Source organism: Ailuropoda melanoleuca, chromosome 5 (assembly GCF_002007445.2).
Source record: "Ailuropoda melanoleuca isolate Jingjing chromosome 5, ASM200744v2, whole genome shotgun sequence".
NCBI classification, from domain to species: domain Eukaryota; kingdom Metazoa; phylum Chordata; class Mammalia; order Carnivora; family Ursidae; genus Ailuropoda; species Ailuropoda melanoleuca.
Genome location: NC_048222.1, coordinates 62,805,360 through 62,825,188, shown reverse-complemented (window position 1 = coordinate 62,825,188; position 19,829 = coordinate 62,805,360). Strand labels below are relative to the sequence as shown.

Genomic DNA, 19,829 nt, shown 5'->3' with positions numbered 1-19,829 from the left:
GGGAGGAGCAGGCTCCCTGCTGATCAGGGATCCTGATGCTGGGCTCTATCCCAGGACCCCAGGATCATGACCTGAGCCAAAGGCAGACACTTAATCTACTGAGCCACCCAGGTGCCCCTGGTTCTTCCTCTTTATAACAAGATGTTTAAAGCCCAGCTGACCACTGAAGCACTCAAAGTGCTTGTGTCCACAGTTCAACACTTCTCCATCTTGTGAACTTCCTGCTCCTAACAGTTGTGGCCTCTGGTTTCAACTAGAAGGTAGGTTTTATTTTCCAGCTCCTGACTCTCTCTCATATAGCGAGAGTGGCTGGAGCCTTTGGTGCACTGCATTTACCCTTTGTGAGGATGACATTGCCATTGCCTCAAACCCGACTGAACATGATATAGGTTAGGGGTCTAGACTTTAAAGTTTCATAGACCTGGATTTAAACCCTGCTTTTGCTACCTGTTAGCTGCATGAACTTGGATAAATTTATCCCTATACACTTGAGTTTCTGCCTCTGTGAAATGGAAAGCATAATGATTTCTACCTCAGGGAGTGGTTACGGAGACTAAAGGAGATAAAGCACTTAGCACATGGCCGACCTTCAGTCAGTGATGGTTTCACCACAGAGGCGCATAACGTCAGAGACACCAACACGTCATCCCTGCCTAAGGAGCTCCTGACTATTTAGGTGAATTGGAAGGTCACACAAGTGGTCTCAGGATGATCCTTTCACATATGAGGAGAGGTGGGAAAATATGCCACTCCGAAAGCATGGCCACCCAGGGCCAGGAAGGTCAGAAGAGGCTGCCTGGCACAGGAAGACCTTGCACTTGCCTTTGAAGGAAGGGTAGGGACCTGATGAATAAAGCAGCGAAGGGGCGTGTGTGTCAGGCGAGACAGCATGAGCAAGGGTATGAGGACTCAGGAAGGAGACAAAAGGAAGTCTTGGATATCAAGTGCAAGCATCATGATCTTTTGTTGGCAGTGGTAAAACTCAGGGCAAGTTTCTGAGCAGAGCATGTTTGAGAAAGATAGCAAATCCCGCTCCCCTGGGTAGAACAGGTGCCCAGCAGCACCGTGTGGTCTGTGTGGCTGGAAGGCAGGCGCGCCTCCTTTAATCAGCTTAGTGTGCCCCCTGGGGGCAAGCCCTGGTCTACGACAGGCCCCTGACACACCTCTCCCCCTGCACCTGTGAAGAGCGCTGCTGGGTCTCGTCCTTTCCACATGGCCTATCAGCTCCAGTGGCGTGCAGACTGCCTCAGATGCTCTAGGAGCCACCCTGGACCCTAGGGCCTGGGGCTTGGGAAAGATAAAGATCTGCTTATCCGTGCAGGAGGGGGCGGACTCCAGAGCAGGCGTGTAAGTGTCAGAGGAAGATGGTGGGTGGGGTTGCAGATTCTATTCATTTCTTCATTTTGTCTTCAGTCGGGGCTGTCAGGCCAGAGCAGCGTCCTGTCCGTCATGGTTAGGTAGGGGTTAAGTCTACACAGGCAAACACTACCTTTCCATGTGGCTGCTTTACAGGGTTGGGAGGGCCTCTTGAAATGAATGCAAGGCTGAATATTGATGGAGGCCACACTGGGCAAAAGTCACCTGGCCGTGGAGCCCACACGGCACCGGGTACCCGCAACAGAGGACATTACATTGGGGGAGAACATTTGCTCCACACTACGCCCTGATTCTGGAGAAACAGCTTCTGGACAGATACTGCCTGCAAGTGAGGGACTCCATGATTAGGAATTATCTTCTCCTGAGAATCAAAGATTTACCAAGGGGTTCAAAAAAATCAAAGACCAAAACCATAGTGAAAGATCACCTCACACCTGTCAGATTGGCTGTTATCAAAAAAACAGGAGATAACAAGCGTTAATGAGAGTGTAGAGAAAAGGGACCCCTCATATATTGTTGGTGGGAATGTAAATTGGTGCAGCCACTGTGGAAAACCGAAAGGAGGTTCCTCAAAAAATTAAAAATAAAATTACCATATGATCCAGTAATACCACTACTGAGTATTTACCTAAAGAAAATGAAAACGCCAATCAGAAGGAGTATGTGCACACTTCTGTTCATGGCAGCATTACTGACAAGAGTCAAGATATGGACTCAACCTCAGTGTCTATCCACAGATGAATGGATAAAGAAAAGATTATTTATATATATATATATGGAATATTACTCAGCCGTAAAAAAGAATGCGATCTTTTCTTCTGCAACAACAGGGATAGATATAGAGGGCTTTGTGCTAAGTGAAATAAGTCCGACAGAGAAAGACAAATACCACATGATTTCACTTATTTGTGGAATCTAAAACACAAAACAAAGAAACAGAACCAGGCTTATAAATACAGGAAACAAACTGTTGGTTACTGGAGGAAGGGTTTAGGGGGTGTGCGTAAACTAGGTGAAGGGGGTTAAGAGGTACGAACTTCCAGTTATAAAATCAATAAGCCATGGGGATGTAATGCACAGTTTGGGGAATCGTCAATAATATTGTAATAACTGTGTATGGTGACAGATGGTAACTAGACTTATCATGCCAGTCACTTCATAATGTATAAAAATATCATATCACTATGATATAAGCCTGAAACTAATAGGATACTGTATGTCAATTACACTTCAGTAATTAAAACAAAAAGTGAACTGTGACCATTTTAACCAATGCAGTGTGTTTTCTGTTTTTGTCCCTGTGACCCCTACAGTCCTCTCTTCCCTCAAACTGGCCGATGGCCTCCACTGCCCCAAGGAAGGAAACCATCTTCAAAATACAAAGAGACACAGAAGGTAAAACGTGGCTTCAGAATTTCTCTAGGCCTCAGTTTTCCTATAAATAACAGATATGGAAAAATACCTGGGCAGTCGTTTATCCTGCGGTGTGCGCCCACCTCCGCCTTGCAGTAGCAAGGGTTTACTAGTTAGAGACTCTGGAGATCCCCTAGCCGAGAGCACGTCAGTCCTGCTTCCCACTGAGGCCTGGGAGATGCGGCCTCCCTTTGCCCACTGGAGAGCGGATGAAAGAGGCTGGGGCAGACTCATGGAAACTCTGCAGGGCTGCCAAGGGCTCCAGAAGTGAGGAGGGCTGTGGGCCTGCGGGAGACGGTGGGGCCGCGTGGGTTGAGGGCCACAATGGCATAGCTGGGCTCGTGGAGGCTGAGGTCCCAGCTCCGTGGGTGCCACACGATGCGGGGCTCATGGACAGCCTGGTAGGATGATCATGCTTTTGGTAAAGTGACCTTTTGGTGAACTGACTTATTATTTTTTTTACTTTAAAAATCAACTTTTGGTGGTATAACTTAAGTACAATAAAACACACCCATTTGATGAGTTTTGACAAACATATACAGCTGTGTAACCACCACCACAATCAAGATGTGGGTCATTTGCCTCCTTCCCAAACGCTGCCTCATAGCCCTTTGCAGTCAGTCCTTGGCCTTTCCCCTGGCCCCAGGGAGCCACAGATCTGCTTGCTGTCACCGCAGGTTAGAGGTGTTTCTCCTGGTGTTCCACATAAATGGGTCAGAGTGTTCAGTCTTTTGTGACTGACTTCTTTTGCGTAATGTGTATCCATCTCTGTATTGAGTTTGTTCTTTTTCGTTGCCGTGTCGTATTCTATTGTAGAAGTGTAATTCGTCTGTCCATTCATCAGCTGAAGGGCAAAGCTGTTTCCAATTTCTGGCACTTACGAATAAAGATGCGGTAAACATTTGCACACAGGTTTTTGTGTAAATATGTGTTTTCATTTCTCCTGGGAAAATACCTAGTTGTTGAATGGCTAGGACTGAATGATTTTTACAAAGCAATCCAGAGCTAGGGGCTCATGTGACAATCCCGGGCCCCGGAACAGAGCCTCCCATCCTCAGCCCTTCTCCACTCTTGCTCCTTTCTCTTGTCTTCTCTTCCTCTCCCCTCACCCTTCCCTTTGGCCTTCCCATCCCACAGGCCTCTCCTGCCAGGCCTGAGGGAACCCACAGGACAGATGTTGGGAGAGTTCCTTGCTTCTCCCACAGAAGGGTGACAAGCGGCCCTCACTTTTCTTGGTCTAAAGCTGATGGACCAAGCAACCCCCAAGCTCTTCCAAGTCTCTTGACATCAGTTTCTCAGGCAGGGAATCTGGGGAGACCCCAGACTCCCCAGGGAAAAGACTGGGGAAATCTTCTAGCAAACTCAGCTCTGGGGTAACATGTCAGGGCTGAGTTTGTACTGGTGCCATTGTTTTAAGAACTGCATCCGACGGTTCTATTCTATCCCATTCTCTGGTGCTCTTTTTTCTTTTTTTAAGGATTTTATTTATATATTTTTGTGGGGGAGGGGAGGGAGAGGGAGAGAGAGAATCTCAAGCAGACTCCTTCCTGAAAACAAAGCCCAACTCGGGGCACGATCTCACGACCCTGAGATCATAACCTGAGCGGAAATCAAGAGTCGGACACACAACAAACTGAGCCACCGAGGTGCCCCTGGCACTCTGTCTTTTACCTGAATTTGGCTCTAGCCAAGTTCTAGCAGAGGAACATAATTCCCCACTGGTTCCATCTGGTTCAAGCCCCTGAGCCGAGGCTGTGCAGTCACTTCCCGAGAGCTGCTCCCCACCATGTCTCGGGGCAGAGGTGATGAAGACCAGGCAGTGCTGGCCTGTGAGGGTCTATGAGCAGCAGATGCCTTCACACCACGTCCTGCCTTTGACAGGGCGCCCCAGAGCTGAGGCATGCTTTGGCTCCTTACTGATTTCAAGGTCAGCGTCCATAAATTCAGGAAAGCACTGGAGTGTGCTGGGCAGAGCCCCAGGCTGAAAGCCGGGCTCCAGTTCCAGCTCTCCAGTATGATACAAAGCAGAAGGCTCCCTCTCTCTGGGCCTCACTTTCCTCTGCTGTACAATGGGTAGGCTGGACAGGGTGAGTCCCAAATCCCAGGAGCGGGGCCTGGCATCTGTATTTTTTCATCATCTCAGGTGAGTCGGAGACACAGCCACGGCAAGACCATGGAACCGGGAAGGCTCGGAGTCCTTTGCTGCTGCTGACGTCAGGAGTCTGGCCTGCCCTGCTGCCCACTGAGGCCTCACCAGGCTTGGGCATCAGCTCAGAATGAGACTAAACGGGGGATTCTCAGGGTCCTTCTGAATAAAATACGACAGCTGCCAAACTGTAAAAATGGTGTGTTTGATGCTAGAAAGGAGGAACAGCCAAGGATATGGTCAGGGAAGAGCTAAAAGTGACTAAAAAAGGCTGGTATTTGGTGAGGGGGATGAGAGGCCTGATGAGGAAAGCACTGGGGGTGAGTGAAAACAGAGCCTGTGGCCTGTTCTCAGCAGGATCCAGGGCTGGCGACCCCTCTTACCAACTTCTTCCCCCAGTTGCATGTGTGAGTGTGAGTGTGTGACTGTGTGTGTGTGTACGCACATGCTTGAGAGGGGGATACACGTGGGCTTTCTTCGAGGGGGTGACACTCAGCCCTCACTGGAGAATAAAGTCCTATTGTGCCAAACTGGATTAGTGCCATCATCCCCCAGGGGTCCTGGAATGTGACCCTAAAGACCCATTTCCACCTGTCCCCACGAGCCTCAGCCCTGCTTGCTCTGCCAGACTCGAGGTTCATGTAAGCCTTGTAGCTGGTTCAGGCAAAATACCCTGAATGTTTTTTTAGTGATATTTGGTTGATGTTGGTGTCATGAGCAGGGTTTCAGTTAAAGAATCTGCACTGAGGAAGTGGTGAGTTGCGGAGGTGACTGACGCAGCAGTGACTTCTGGGAGGCCCACTCCCACCTGGCTGCTTGCCCTCCTCTGCCCCCGCCCAACCCCTTACAAGTGCTTCAGGGCCCGGGCCTGGAGAGCAGTGGGGAGCTTCCGGGAAGATGCACTGGGACAAAGGGCATTCCTGGCCTTGGGGTGGGTGGGGCGGGCCGGCGTTGGGGCTGACTCTGAAGTTGGGTTTCTATAATCTAGGCTATGCCTGGGTGAGCCTGAAGATGTGGGTGACCCAAGCACAGCAGGCAGCAGGGGCCCTTGGGTCTGTGAGGAGCAGAGAGGGGTGGGAGCCCTCTCCCTGCCTGCCTCCAGCCTTCTGGAAGAGCCTCCTGCTGCTAGCTGGGTCCTCCAGCTCTGTCCAGAATGGGGGGCTGGGCTCAGGCTTCATGTCCCGAGTGCGTGGGAGCTGGCAGCCTTGTGGCTGTCTCCTGCCAAGTACAGGTGACACCTTCCTCCTCCCTCTGTGCACATGCCTTTGTTGGGGTGTGGTAGGTGGGAGCAGGGGGTGCCAATCCTCTTTCTGGTGATACAAATCCTCAGAAGGAAGGACTCTGGGCTCCAAGAGTGCGGCCCAGGCCCCTGATGTACCTGGCTTGGAGCCCTTAGCTCCTGTTTGCTGCAAACAATAACTAAAGACTCATTTAGGGTGACCAAACGACCCGGTTGGCCAAGGAATGAGGGATTTCCTGGGACAAGGGACTTTCAGTGCTAAAACCAGAATCTTGGGCAAACTAGGATGATTGGCTACATTATTTCTAACTTTTTGTGAAAAAAAATTTTTTTTAAAGATTTATTTACTCACTTGAGAGAGAGATAGAGAGAGCAGGGAGGGACAGAGGGAGAGGGAGAAACTTTAGCAGACTCCTCACTGAACTCTCAGCCTGACGCGGGGCTCAATGTGGGGCTGGATCCCACGATTCCGAGATCACGACCTGAGCAGAAACCAAGAGTTGGAAGATCAACTGCCTGCACCACCCAGGGAGCCCCTTGAAAATATTGTTTAAAGCAAAGACAAACCTGGTGTGCCACACGTGCAATTTGTAATTATCCGTACTTATGTGTATTTATAATTATTTCTAGGCTTTATAATTATTTGAGATAAAATAATTTGGTTGTATTCTGATTTTACTTTGCAATATCTATATGGAACAATTTCATGTATTCAAGCCAGTTCTGAGGTTAAGAGGTGATAGAGTCTGTGTGTGGGATCGTGGTATGTGGACTTAATGACCCCCCAGAATCCCTTTACCCTTCTTCTGATAAAAGCACATTTGGGATCTTATGGAGCTGTGAGTCATGGGGAATCTTCCACCTTCCTCAGAGGTAGGCCGCTGGCCAGCCTGGCTAGTCAGCATTCCCATCCCCTTAGATTCAGAGATTGGTTCAGGAATAACTAGATATTTTCCGGCTTCTTCTTTTTAGGATTATATGGGGGGAGGGGAAGATTTGTGGGAGGGACAGAGAGATATTATTCTTTTCTCTAGATTACGAACTCTAAGGAAGATGTAAGCATTGAGTTATCACACCATGGAAGGGCTTAGCATAAGAAACTAAGCTGACATAGAAAAAAGCAAAGTTGAGAGATGGGGAGAAAAATAGAAAGTTCTGAGGATGTGGTCTGGACCACTAAATCCAGCTATGGCTGAAGCCCACCTATCCCTTGGACTTATCAATTACATGAGACAATAAAGACATCCCCTGACCCAACACACCTTATGCTTACCTGAATCCAGCTTCTGTTACTCTGCCACTTGTGGCTGAAGGGGTTCTGACTAATACACCTGGCCACCACCTCTGTGGCAGGACTCCATTTGGGGCTCTCTGTTAGGGAGAGGGGAGGGGAGGACTATTGGGGTTTGTATCCTCTTCTGTCTCCTGAACCGAGTTCCTTACGTCTTTAGATTAGGGAAACCATATCTCCTCCAGGACACATCTAGGTGGGAGGTATATGTCTGTGTTTTTATCTTCAGGGGTCTCTTTTGGGGATAACGGGACAAGAGCTCTTCCAAGTTCTTTCTCTCATCTGCTCCCAAACCTCCTCTTGTTTCAGAATCTGCTGAGGTCTCTTGTTGGTCCTTGACTCTGAAAGTCAACCCTATAATACGTCTACGTCCCTCTCACATACCTTTTGCCTTTGTGACATCCCTGCATAGGTAAAGCCCTTCCTAGTCATGGGAGGACCAACGATTGCCTTCATCATTCCATTTCAACACCAGGTAAACTAGGATGGAGACAGAGAATCAATTACTGTCCCTGCCAAGAGCTGGGGTAGAGGAGGCTCACTCCTTCTTCCGGCTGGGAGTGGAAAGAGGCAGCCATCCTTTCCCAGTGAGTAAGGCTGAGTTGACAGAAGGGAAAGGCCAGCAGGATAGGGCAAGCCCGGAGATAATGCATAGGAAGAAACAGATGGCAGAAAGGCCACAGGAAATGGAAATCAAATCCTAAGCAAGTCGGGATATGAATTCACAAATGAGCTCAACACTTGACCTTCAGGATGACCTTTTAACCCAAAGACATCCATCTGGGAGAGGATAGGAGGAGGGAAGGAGAAATTGCTTTCCTGCCCACATACAACAGCCTCCCAGCAAAACACATCTTCCCCCGCTTAGCTTTTAATTTGAATTTCTCCTTTTAAAAAAGTATTAAGCAATTTTATGACATACAAAATGTATAGAGAATAATAAAGTTAACATCCATAAATCCACTACCCAGGGTAAAAAATAAAACAGGGGTAACAGAGTTAAGTCCCCTTGTGTGCCCCTCGCATGGTCATTTCCCCTCTGTCCTGCAGGTAATCACAATCCAGGATTTCTAGCCATCGTTCCGAGGCATTTCTTCATTCTTTTTCTAGATATGTCTGTATTTCTAAGCTCCATTTTGTATCACTTTGCATGTTTAAAGGATATGTATTCTACAGTAAACTTGGTGTTTTTCCCCACTAGATATTAAGTTTATAGAATTTGCTTATGTTGTTAAGTATATAGACCTGGCCCATTCATTTTCATAGCTGTAAAGTATACCACAGTTTATCTATACATTTTTGTGTGACGGACATGTAAGTTGTGTCTAAGTTTTTGTTATTACTATATTTCATCAATTCTAATGCATGCTTTTTCACATTAAAAAAATCTCTGAATTAGGAGATACTTATTAAAAATCAATGATGTGTTATACTTTAATTGGCAATGTTTTCCCTTAGTGAATGATGAAAGTCAATGAAGTATATGGTAGCACTAACCCTACTGTGAGCTTTTCTGTATGTGTCATGCTTCTTTAGTGTATATCCCCCTGGAAGCAGAAATTGCTGGGCTGTAAGGTATATTACCACCAATTTTAGTAGATATTGCCAAATTGTTCCCCACAGTATTTTTACTGATTTATACTCCCATCACCATGGAAGAGGATTCCCTGGATATACTCAAGAGTATTGGCTGACTTTCTGAGTTTTGCTAATCCAGTGGGTATGAAATGGTATCTCATTGTGGTTTTAATGTGTGTTTCCCTGATTATTAGTAATCTTATTAGTAATCTTGGGTATCTTTTCAAGATCTTTTACTTTCTCTCACCCATATTCTTGGTACTTTTTTTTATCAACTCCCCTGCCTCAGTCCTCCTTTACCATAGTCAAACCAACCACCATCAATATTTATTAGTCTATAGTAGGGATTATCAGAAGCTATAAAACTATTCATGCCCAAGTAATTCTACTCTTGGAAACTCATACTGAGAGAAAAAATGCCACATGCTTAAAAATGTTAATTGCATCTAAATTTTTGATGGTTAAGAGTTGAAAATCATCCAAATATTAAATAATACATACATTATGGCATATTCCTATGATTAAATTCTATGCAGTCATTAGAGAACTATAAAGAGGATGTATGCATGTATCTATTTGAATTTAAGGCATAGTAAGGATGGCTGATTATAAAAAAAAAAAGCAAAAATCATAAATTTCCCTGTAGAAATCCTAACCACCAGAGAAAATGAGATCCTACACTTAATAGCAATATAGTAAGTAAACCTGAGGGGAAATAAATAAAATTTATGTGTAAAAATGATAGCATTACAAATTAATAGGCAAAGATGGATTTTTTGGATATTATGTTGGAAAAAGTTTTTTTAAATGTTTTATTTATTTATTTATTTATTGAGAGAGCAAGCGAGCGAGAGAGCGTGCATGCCAGCATGAGCAGGAGAGGGGCAGAGGGAGAAGCAGACTCCCTGCTGAGCAGGGACGGAGAGGGCTCCATCCAGGACCCTGGGATCATGCCTAACTGACTGAGCCACCCAGGCATGCCAATATTATGTTTGAAAATGAACTAGTTTCTGAAAAAATAACTATTTTGCCATATGGAGAAAGGATAAACTGGATCCATACCTCACTTTTTACATTAAAATAAATTCCCAAACTAAATACAACCTAATTAGTTATTGTTTTATTGTTAGTGAGGAAATGAGACCCAAAAGTGAGATGCAATGAAGGAAACAAATCAATAATTCTGACTATAGACATATTAAATTTCTCTGTGTCAAAACAACCACAAACAATACTAAAAGACTAATTTGTAAAAATATTTGTCAAATTCACAATGAAGGGCTAATTTTCCCAGTAAACAAAAAGTTCTTTCAAAGAAATACTAAAAAGTAAACTATTTAATAGAAAAATGGACAAAAGATACAGATACCCTGGTAGTTAGGCATATGTCAGCATCTCCCCAACTGTGCTAAATACTGGAATCACCTGGAGATCATTAAACAAATATTGGTGCTTGGCTCCCAGATATTCTGATATACTTGATGGGACATGTGACCTGGTCATTGGGATTTTAAAAGCTTCCATGCTGATTCTAATGTTTGACAAATTTGGGATCATTGGAATATGCAATAAGCCCGTAAAAGATTATCACTAATAAGAACGTAAATTAAAACAACAAAGTGATGCCATTTTTCTCTATCAGATTGGCAAGGATGAGAAGTTGATAAGGCTTCATGTTGGTCAGGGTGTGGAAAAGATTCTAGGAGACTTTGTTGATAAAATGTAAATCGGAAACAAACTTTTTGGAGAGCAATTTGGAAATCTTTATTAATATTTAAAATCTGCATGAACTTATATCCAGCAATTCTATTTCTAGGAACTGATTGTACAGAAACTCTTGTATAAATCCTCAGAGATGTTTGATGTAGCATTATTCCTATAACTGCTTTTCATTTTTGTTGTTGGTTGTTTATTTAGCTTAACAAGGGCTATGGCTTGGAAGTCGTTGATGGACAGAGGTTGCAGTCATTCGCTTCTTAATCCAGGCATGGCATTCGGGCCTTGGGCGTTGCTGACCGCAGCTGGGTAGTACTCTCTCTTAGGAATCCAGTTGCGTCCATAAATTTATGTAGGCGCAGAGAAGCCTCCTGGTGGAAAAAGGAGGTGGGGACCCTGACCCCTTCCCATTGGGCATTCAAACTATTGACATGTCTATGATGAACTGAAGAGACCTTAAGAGACCCATTGAGGTCAGATGGCAGGGAAGGACATTGGGAATCCCAGGGAGGAAATGCCCATAGAGATGAAAGAAGGTTGGACCGGTGTCTGGGACTCAGTATTAGGGCATAGCTTATTGGAATCTGAGGCACAGGGATAATGCTGAAACTTTTTGCTCACCTTGCTACCATGGGTCTATCTGGGACGGAACTGATTCCCTGTGTGGGGGGGTTGAGAGAGCCTGATTACCAAGTGATAGTTGATAACCTGGTAACTTTTCTGGGGGATTCTCCTCATTAATCCTGACCAGACAGGCACATTCCTTCGTCTGGGCAAATCAGCAGCGATACTTCTGAAGAGAAGTCTAGAGTCAGCAGAAAAGTGATAGGGGAGCCCCCTCATGGACAAGGACAGCAGCCTGGCCATCCTTTGAGTTGCTTGGAGAGAAATCTTGGGGAAATAACTGAGATCTCTGCCAACTTGGCAAAGAGGAGAGAGGAATCATTGTAGTTTGGATATAAATGGCATGATTTCTAGGCTTTGAGGTAATACCGCATCAAAAGTTGGCGGGTATGAGCACACTTAGATGATGTGATGATAATTGTAGCCATTTTTTAAAATCTTTTTTTTTAATGGCCAAGGAAAATGATTACTATTTGCTGATAGGTAGAAGAGTTTTACAAAATGAGCTCAATAATGCCTGTATATATAAATAAAACTGATTTCTAGGTATTTATGTGCCTAGAAAAAAGAACTGAAAGGAAATCTATTAAGGGTTCAAGAAGTTATTGCTGGATGATGAGATTATTGGGAATGTTTATTTTCTTTATTAAACTTTAACATTTTCTAGTATCAATCCTGAACATATCTTACATGTTCTTGACAGAAAACCCATTTTTTAAAAAAGTAGAATTACTATATGTTAAATAAATAGATACAGTAATTGTGTGTTAAATAACTTATATGTTAGGTAAATGAAGAGACAAGGGAAGGAAAACTACTGGATTTTAAGCTTACTATGTGCTGTGATCATACCGGATATCTACATATGTTGATTGCAAAAAGCACCCAGGTGTATTCTCTTGGGCCTATTTTCTGCGAGCAGCAGGAAGCATTGAGCAAGGACAAGGTCAGGGATGAATTTTTCCTCAAGTGCTCAGAGGCCCTCTCCTCCTCCCACCAAGCAGCTGGCCTACTGCTCACCATCCGGACCTTCCTCTTTCCCCCAGCTGGAACACCCACGAGGGGACAAGGCCAGGAGTGAAGCCACGGTTCACTGAAAACTTGACTGGAGCACAAAGCAGAGCCCAGGACAGCAGGGTCTTGCCACTGCCGGATACGGAAACTAACTCAGGGTACGTAAAGGGCGGTCAAGTACAGAAAAGGATTAGATGGATGTCCTGTTACATCTGGTGGTGGAAATGGGCCTTTGCGGGTGGCTAGATTTGCCCTCAGTGTAAGAAAGAACTTGGTCACGTGGGAGGTATGAAATTTCCATTGCTGGAGTTACGCAGGGGGTACCTGCCTGGGAGGCACAGAAGAGATCCCCTACTTCGCAGGAGATGGCTCTAGAATCTAGAGGGTCCGCTTCAACTCTGAGATTCCCTGACTCCCTATCCAGCCACGCCCTTGATCCAGGGGAAGGTTCGCTAACCCCTTTAGCTGCTTGAAACATCTGTAGGAGAGGCCTTCTGAGGGTCAGGTCAACCTAGGTCACCTAACATGCAAGCAACTCCCGAGATGGGAGTTTAACTGGGCAGGGAGGAGAGGGTGGGATGGGGCCAGCCTAGCCTGGTGGGGGAGCTATTAGGAGACGGGGGGTCTTTGGGCCCCATAAGTTAGATTCTGTAGGTGGCTGTCTGCCCTGCCTTTCTTAGACCCAGCCCTGGCACTCGCCTCCCAGGGCAACTCTGACAGACATCCAGAACCTTTGTCCCATGTGGCCCTCACCTGCCTGCTGACGCACCCACGTAAGTGGCAGGTACTTATGGGGACCTGCAGCATAGAGATGGAAGAGACCAAAAACAAAACAAAACAAAACAAAAAACCAACCAAATCAAACCAAACCAAAAACCAGCAACCACCATAAACCAAAGAGGCCTCTGACACAACACAACAACAACAAAATTTCACAGACTAGCTGGAGACTAAGACCCACACAGGCAATTGTAGAGGAAAGAATAAGAGTTTTGGAGTCAGAGAGGCCCGGATTCATATCTTGCTTGTGACACTTACTAGCTGGGTAGCAGTAGGCGATTACTTTCTCTCTCTGAGACTCATTTTCTTAACCTGTAAGATGGGGTTAACAGTATCTATTTCACAGGATTACTGTAAAGATGCACGCATGCATACAGGATAAGCACGGAGTCTGGCATATAATAAACCTTAATATATTGTAGCTATTGCTATTTTTAATATTTATGCTGTGAGACAAATAAGTTGGGAAGAACTAATTAAAGGCAAAGAACCTAAAAGTCAGTTTGAGCAAGAGAAGTCAAGGAAAGCTTTGTCCATTGAGGACAATGACCTTTGGGTACCTATCAGTGCTAGACACACTGTGCTGTGCTGCAGGTTCTGGGTGTCAAGTCAGATGCGGCACTGGCTCTTACGGAGCCGTGAAGTACAGTTGCTAGGCAATGAGCAAGTAAGTGAAAAGCAATTTATAACAATAAATTCTGATAAGTCCGATCAAGGAAAAGCACAGGGTGCTATTAAAGACCCTAGCAGAGGGTACCCGATTTCGCCTGGGGGAGGAGTCACGGAGGAGCTCTTGGAGGAAGCAGCCTTTAAGCTAAACTTAAAGGAAGATCAGAGTTAGACCCGCATGGGTTGCAGGCACAGCACATACAAGGTGCCGAGAGGTGGTAAGAGCTGGTGCATCCAGGAGCAGAATGTGTGTGGCTGGAGCGTTGTAAGTAGGGAGTGACGAAGGGAGAAATGCCTGGGAAGGTGGGCAGTTGGCTGAATCCCATGAGGCCTTGAAGCCTTGGTAAGGATTTGGTATTTTATCATAAGGGACTGGATGCCATTGATGGATGTTAAGCAGAGAAGTGGTGTGAACACAGTCACTGGCTACCATGTGGGGAATGGAGGGGACAAGACTGCAGGTGGGAAGATGAGTTGCAGTGGGTCAATGGGAAATGGTAAATTGGGCCAGGGTGAGGGGCAGAGATGGAGAGAAGTGGTGGGATTCTAGAGAGACTTTGGGACAGGCCCTACACAGGAGGAAAATGGGTTAGATATGAAGGGTGAGGAAGGGACGTGCAGTGGGCTTCAGTCACCTAGGGGGAAAGTTGTAACCATCGGGGCGGTCCTGAAGGGAAATCCACCAAGTTGCAAAGTGGAGGGCCAGTGGCGAGAGACTGGGGCCTGCAAGGAAAAGCAGCAGGAGGATGAAGGGCTCTCCAGGAGGGAAGCAGCAGAATCCACAAGAGGTGGGAAGGAACTTGCGTCATGCCAGGTGGGCGGCACTGAGCGAGCGAGCCCTACCGGGCTACAGGGTGTGTGACCTGAGTAGGGAAGCGGCGAGGGTGGGGCCCGATTTCGCCAGGCCTCTGGAGGCAGCCAGAGGTACCAGCCTCAATGTCGGAGATAATGGAAGCCATGTGGGCTCTTGCCAGCAGCCAGCCAGCCAGCCAGCCAGCAGCCCATCTCTCAACGTTCCAGGTCTGTGCCAGACAAGACATGAGTAAGTGGCACAAAAGTTGTGCTTTTTACCGACAACGTGCTCCAATAACAGTATGGGGCATTTATAGAGCAAGGCTCTGGGCTCCCAGGGCAGCACCTCCTCCTTGGCGTCTTCCAGCCTCACGGGCTCTTCTTTCTCAGTCTCCTCCCACGGCTCTTCTGCCTCCACCAGGCATCCAGAAGGCAGGGAGCAGGAGTGCACAGACGTATGCCTCTTCCGTCTCTTCACCCCTTCCTTCACCTCATCCAGCTCTCTGGCTTTAAAAACCATCTATACTCTGCTCTATGTATTGAAACAGATCATCTCCCTACCCTCGCTCCCGAGTCCCCGACTTGTATTTTCAATGGCCCATCTGACATCTCTAGTTGGGTATATATCCAGCATCGCAAATATAAAACATCGAAGACAGACGCCTCCAGTCCCCTCCACCCTGGACCCATTTCTACCTTGATGCTCCCCAGCTGAGTGCGGGTATGCCCCCTCCACTTATTAAGGCAAAACTTAGGAGGCATCACTGATTTCTCATTCCACATCCAAGTGACAGTAAGTCCTGTAAGTCCTACTTCCAGAAAAATCCAGAATCTGTCCACTTCTACTGTCCACCGTGACCACCCCAATCAAGCACCCGCTGTGTCCTCCTGGACCACAGCAGACGTCTCCTCACTTGTCTCACTATTTCCCCTCTTGTCTGCCCAGCAGCCCGTTCTCCACAGCCCGGCCAAAGCGATCTGTGTGAAACACAAATCAGATAAAGCCGCCCCTCTGACAAAAATCCTCGGGCAGCCCCCCACTGCTTCAGAACATGAAAGCGGCCTCTGGAGCATGGGGCCAGCATAAGACTCTGAACTCGTCTTCTACCACTGACTTCTTCCTCTCATTCCCTGCTCTCTTCTCCCCAGACACACTGGTTTTCTCTGTTTCCAGAACAGATCAACCTTGTACCCGGCTCAGGGCCTTTGCACTTAGAATTTGCTCTCTCTTTGGACCATTTTCCCATCAGTCTTCTCATGGTTCAGGTCTGGGTTCAAGTGTTACCATCCTCTTGATGGCCCCTCCCTGCTGCTGGTCCCTCGTGATCACATATTTTGCTCTGTTATCTGTGACACAGAAATAGTTATCTATTTGCTTATTGTCTGTCTCCCCCATTAGAATGTAAGTTTGAAGAGAGCTGGATCTTGTCTGACCTGCTCAGTGCTCTATCTCCCACTCCTAGAACAACGCTAGGAACACAGCGGGAGCTCAATAAATATTTGTTCAACGAATGAATAAACACTTTGGATGTGGTTCCTGGTCTTCTTGAGATGAGAAATACGTAACGAGCTACAGGAAGAGTTAGCTAGAAAACAGAGTTAGACGCTGAAAACTGATTTACAGCTAATCTGATAAACTGATTTTTGCTGAAATACTGCTGAATGACAATACCCAGAGCTGCTGGCCCTAAGGGGGCTCCAGAAAGACAAAGACGAAATCCACATGGTGGTCCTGGAGGGAAACCCTTCCAGGACCAAAACGGAGGGCAGATGAGGAGCTATTTGAACATTGGTGAGTCCTTGTGGTTCCTTCTAAATTTGTCGTGTAAGTAATCAAGGACTTCTCTGTCACCAAATGCACACACACCCTCCCCAATCATACAAGCCCCGCCCCATACATACACTCCCTGACATTAAACCCCGTCCTGCAGAGCTGTGTTTCTTATCCTGTTCAGATATTTCAGAAGGCCTTAAGAAATGACCAACTGACCAGTGTCTGAGAAATTCCACAGAAGTTTGCAAAAATAAAGCACCTATAAAAACTCTAGCATTTCTCCATAAATCTTAATAAATGACAGTACAGGCACACAGCCATTGAAGTGACAATTGTGAAATTTAAGTATCAACCTAGAAAATATTTATGACTATAATTTTAGGTTTTTCCCTGGACATAGGTCTGGTATAAATATTATAAGCACCACTATATCAACATTATCCAAGAAGAAAAAAGACTAAAAGGGGCAGTTACCATATTAAAGGATTGTGATGGATTTTTCCTTTATATTTCCAAACATTTTTTGAAATGATTATATATATATATGAAAATATTAAGATTAAATACAATGTCTTTGTGTGGCTGCCTCTTTCCCAACCACGTGGCCTCATTCCTGAGCTGTCAGGCGTAGGGATGACAAGGGCAGAAGAGAAGAATTATAAAGTCACTAATGGTCAACATTGCTCCAACTTCATGCGCTCCAAGCGTCTGCTAAGCACGCTACTTATCCCTCATAATTTTTTCCCCTTAGGTGAAGAAACTCAAGTCTGAAGAGGTTAAGGAGCTGGTCTAAGGTCACGGGCAAAGGGTAGAGAAAGGTATCAAACCCTAGTCTGACTCCACAGCCCATGCTCTGCACCACATCAAGGAGGACAACACTCTTACAAATTCTAAACCATTATGTTTTAATGGCCGGCCGCCTCTAAGTATGAGTCAGGAGGTTTCTGAGACCAGGGGAAGCAGGGGCAGGCCATGACCTCTCTGTCAGGGCAAGAGCTGAGCATATCTCCACCTACTGAAGCATGTTGGGAGCCGGAGTCGTCTATTGTACCACAGGGACTTCTGGAAAGGAGGTGGAGTCAGGGAAAGGGGAAGAAACCTGCCCATGAGGACTGGGGAATTACAGGAGGGTGGGACGGGTGTGGGACAGGCAGGTTGAGGGAAGCACTGGGGTGGGACCCTTGACCACTCTTCACTTGCGACTCTGACAGGAGTCACTGGCAGGGGTCCTACTGATCCTATGGGGCAGTCAGCCTGGTCAAGAGGTAGGGTGGTGTCCTTGGGAGGACTGTCCCCCCCAGTAGCCCCAGTTGCCTTGTGTGGTGGATGCTGGTTGACCACTGCAGCTGTGAAGTGGGGCCTCCCTGAGCCAGGCAAGGGGACCCTATGGTCAAGGCCCAGGATGGACCCACCAACCCTGGGGCCAGAGAGAGGGTGAGGCAGAGACAGAGGGGACCATAGGAGGCCAAGGGATCATGGACAGTGCTCCCTATGAACGAGGCCTAGGCCCACAGAAAGAAGAGTCTTTCCCCTGCAGAGCTCAGCCTGGCGCCACTGCCGAGACCATAGCTGCCAGAGGGACACAAGAACATTGCCTCCTCTCCAACTGCTGGGTGTCTCCAAGAAGCTCACACGCACCCAGAGCAGGAGCTGGTGGGCAGATCTGGACTGACTGATAACTACCTGAAGACACGGTTCAATTTCTGTAGCCCCTAAATTACCCACGGCATTTATTCTCTTCACAGAGGAAGGCCGATTCAGTGCATTCCCCCAACATTTACGACCCCGCCCTGCCACTACCGTGCACGGTTTGAGCGTCTGCTCTGTGCCACACACCCTGCGAGACCCGTGTCCACTCTCCTCCGTATCGTAGTAATAGAAATGTCTTCCAGCTCAGGCCTCCCGTGGACTAGCTGGGGGACCTGAACCCCTGAGCCTCTCAACAAACCCCTTGGCAGCAGAGTGTCAGGCACTTAGAATGCACTCGGTAACAGGTGTCACCGGGTCAAGGAGGCAGGCAAGGACAGGTGAGGGGGGTGAGGGTGAAGGGATTCCTCCGGGAAAGAAAGGAATGAACAAAACAACGTCCTTACAGAGCTGCAGGTGATCTTGTTCAGGGTCAGCAAAGTGGGGGTAAAATTTTCAGGGTAGGAGCCCTCTCCCCAGGAATGCAGACATACCTGAGAGCCCCAAAGGGCCATGGGAAGCAAAGGTGGGAGGTTAGGAGTTTCTGGGTCCCGTGGCAGCTCGAACTCACTGACATTTCTTTCTGACCTGCTGTCTTCTTCAGCCTCTTGTAGGCTCTGGGGGATGAACACATCAGTTCCCAGGCCAGGACAGCCTTCCGAGCTCTGGAGAGTCATTCCGGCCACGTCCCCCTCTCTGGGGCTCAGGACAGGCTATGTGGAGCTGGGGCTGGTCCTTCACAGTGAGGTGTCTGGACATCCTTGGGAAATTTCAAGGGAGTTTTGCAAAAATGTGGAACAATGCCATTGGATTCCTCGGGAAGATAAATAAGCCTGATGGATTATTAAGGAGGTGAAAGATGTCAGGACTTAGCTAAAGAGTCCCACTTCTCTGTGAGTATTTCAAACAATCCGGACCTATTTTGGCGAAGAGCACGTTCGTGTGCCGTGCGAAAAGTAAGCAGGGAGCTAGGATTACGCTCACCCAGGACGGCTTTCGGGCAAGGGAGGCCTGCCTTTCTGAGCTGGGCCCAGGCTCACAGATAGCTCCTCGTGCCCAGCAGCTATTTTTAACGTTGTGAAATCCAGTATGTCAGTGGGGAGGGCAGGAGGAGGTAGGGCTGGAGGTGAGGTGGGGGAGGCTGTCCAGGCCCCTCAGGGAGGCGCAGCCACTCTCTGGCTCTTAGCTGACAGCCCCACGTCTCTCCATTGATCCTGAAAATAAATACCTGACCTGGTGTTCAGGGCTGACGGAGGGGGCCGCGGGCCAGAAGAGAATTTAATAATTCACCGTGTCTCTCGTTTGAGCTCGCTCTTTGGTTTAATGGACGCCGTGTCTGGCAGCTGAGAGAGAATGCATCATAGCTCCGTGGTAAAAACGGAAACAACTAAAAACAAAATCCAAACGCTCGGAGTGTCCTGTCGACAAGGGTTTTCAAACGTCCGTTCAAATGTGCTTTTCGTCTCTCTGTGCGTCGGCTCTGAGTGATCCCGCATCCTCTCTAGGAGGGGACACCCCGTGAGCTCCCCCGTTTCCAGGCTCTCTTTCTGAGGCTGTGGTTTTCCAGGGGAGACCTTCTCTGGCCTACCCGCCGCCGCATCTGCAGCCCTGCGGCGGCCAGTCCCGCCGCCCGGAGCCGGAGCCGGAGCCGGCGCCACCATGTTTCTGCTGGCGCTGAAGACCGGCGCGTCTGCGCCACCTCCCCACCCCCAGACGGGCCCTTGGCAGA

At 47.4% G+C, this 19,829-nt stretch overlaps 1 protein-coding gene across 2 annotated transcripts in view; it reads right to left on the bottom strand.

Moving 5' to 3' along the window:
- Positions 1-19,816, bottom strand: part of PLA2G4E (phospholipase A2 group IVE) — a 60,455-nt gene extending 40,639 nt beyond the window's left edge. Inside the window, exon 1 of one of the 2 annotated variants that reach the window (XM_011227789.3) lies at positions 18,595-19,816. In XM_011227789.3, coding sequence (XP_011226091.1) covers positions 18,595-18,777 — 183 coding nt within the window. In that variant the 5' untranslated portion in view covers positions 18,778-19,816. The remainder of the gene's footprint in view (positions 1-18,594) is intronic. The other variant, XM_019801981.2, reaches the window with a different exon arrangement.
- Positions 19,817-19,829: the final 13 nt, after the last annotated feature.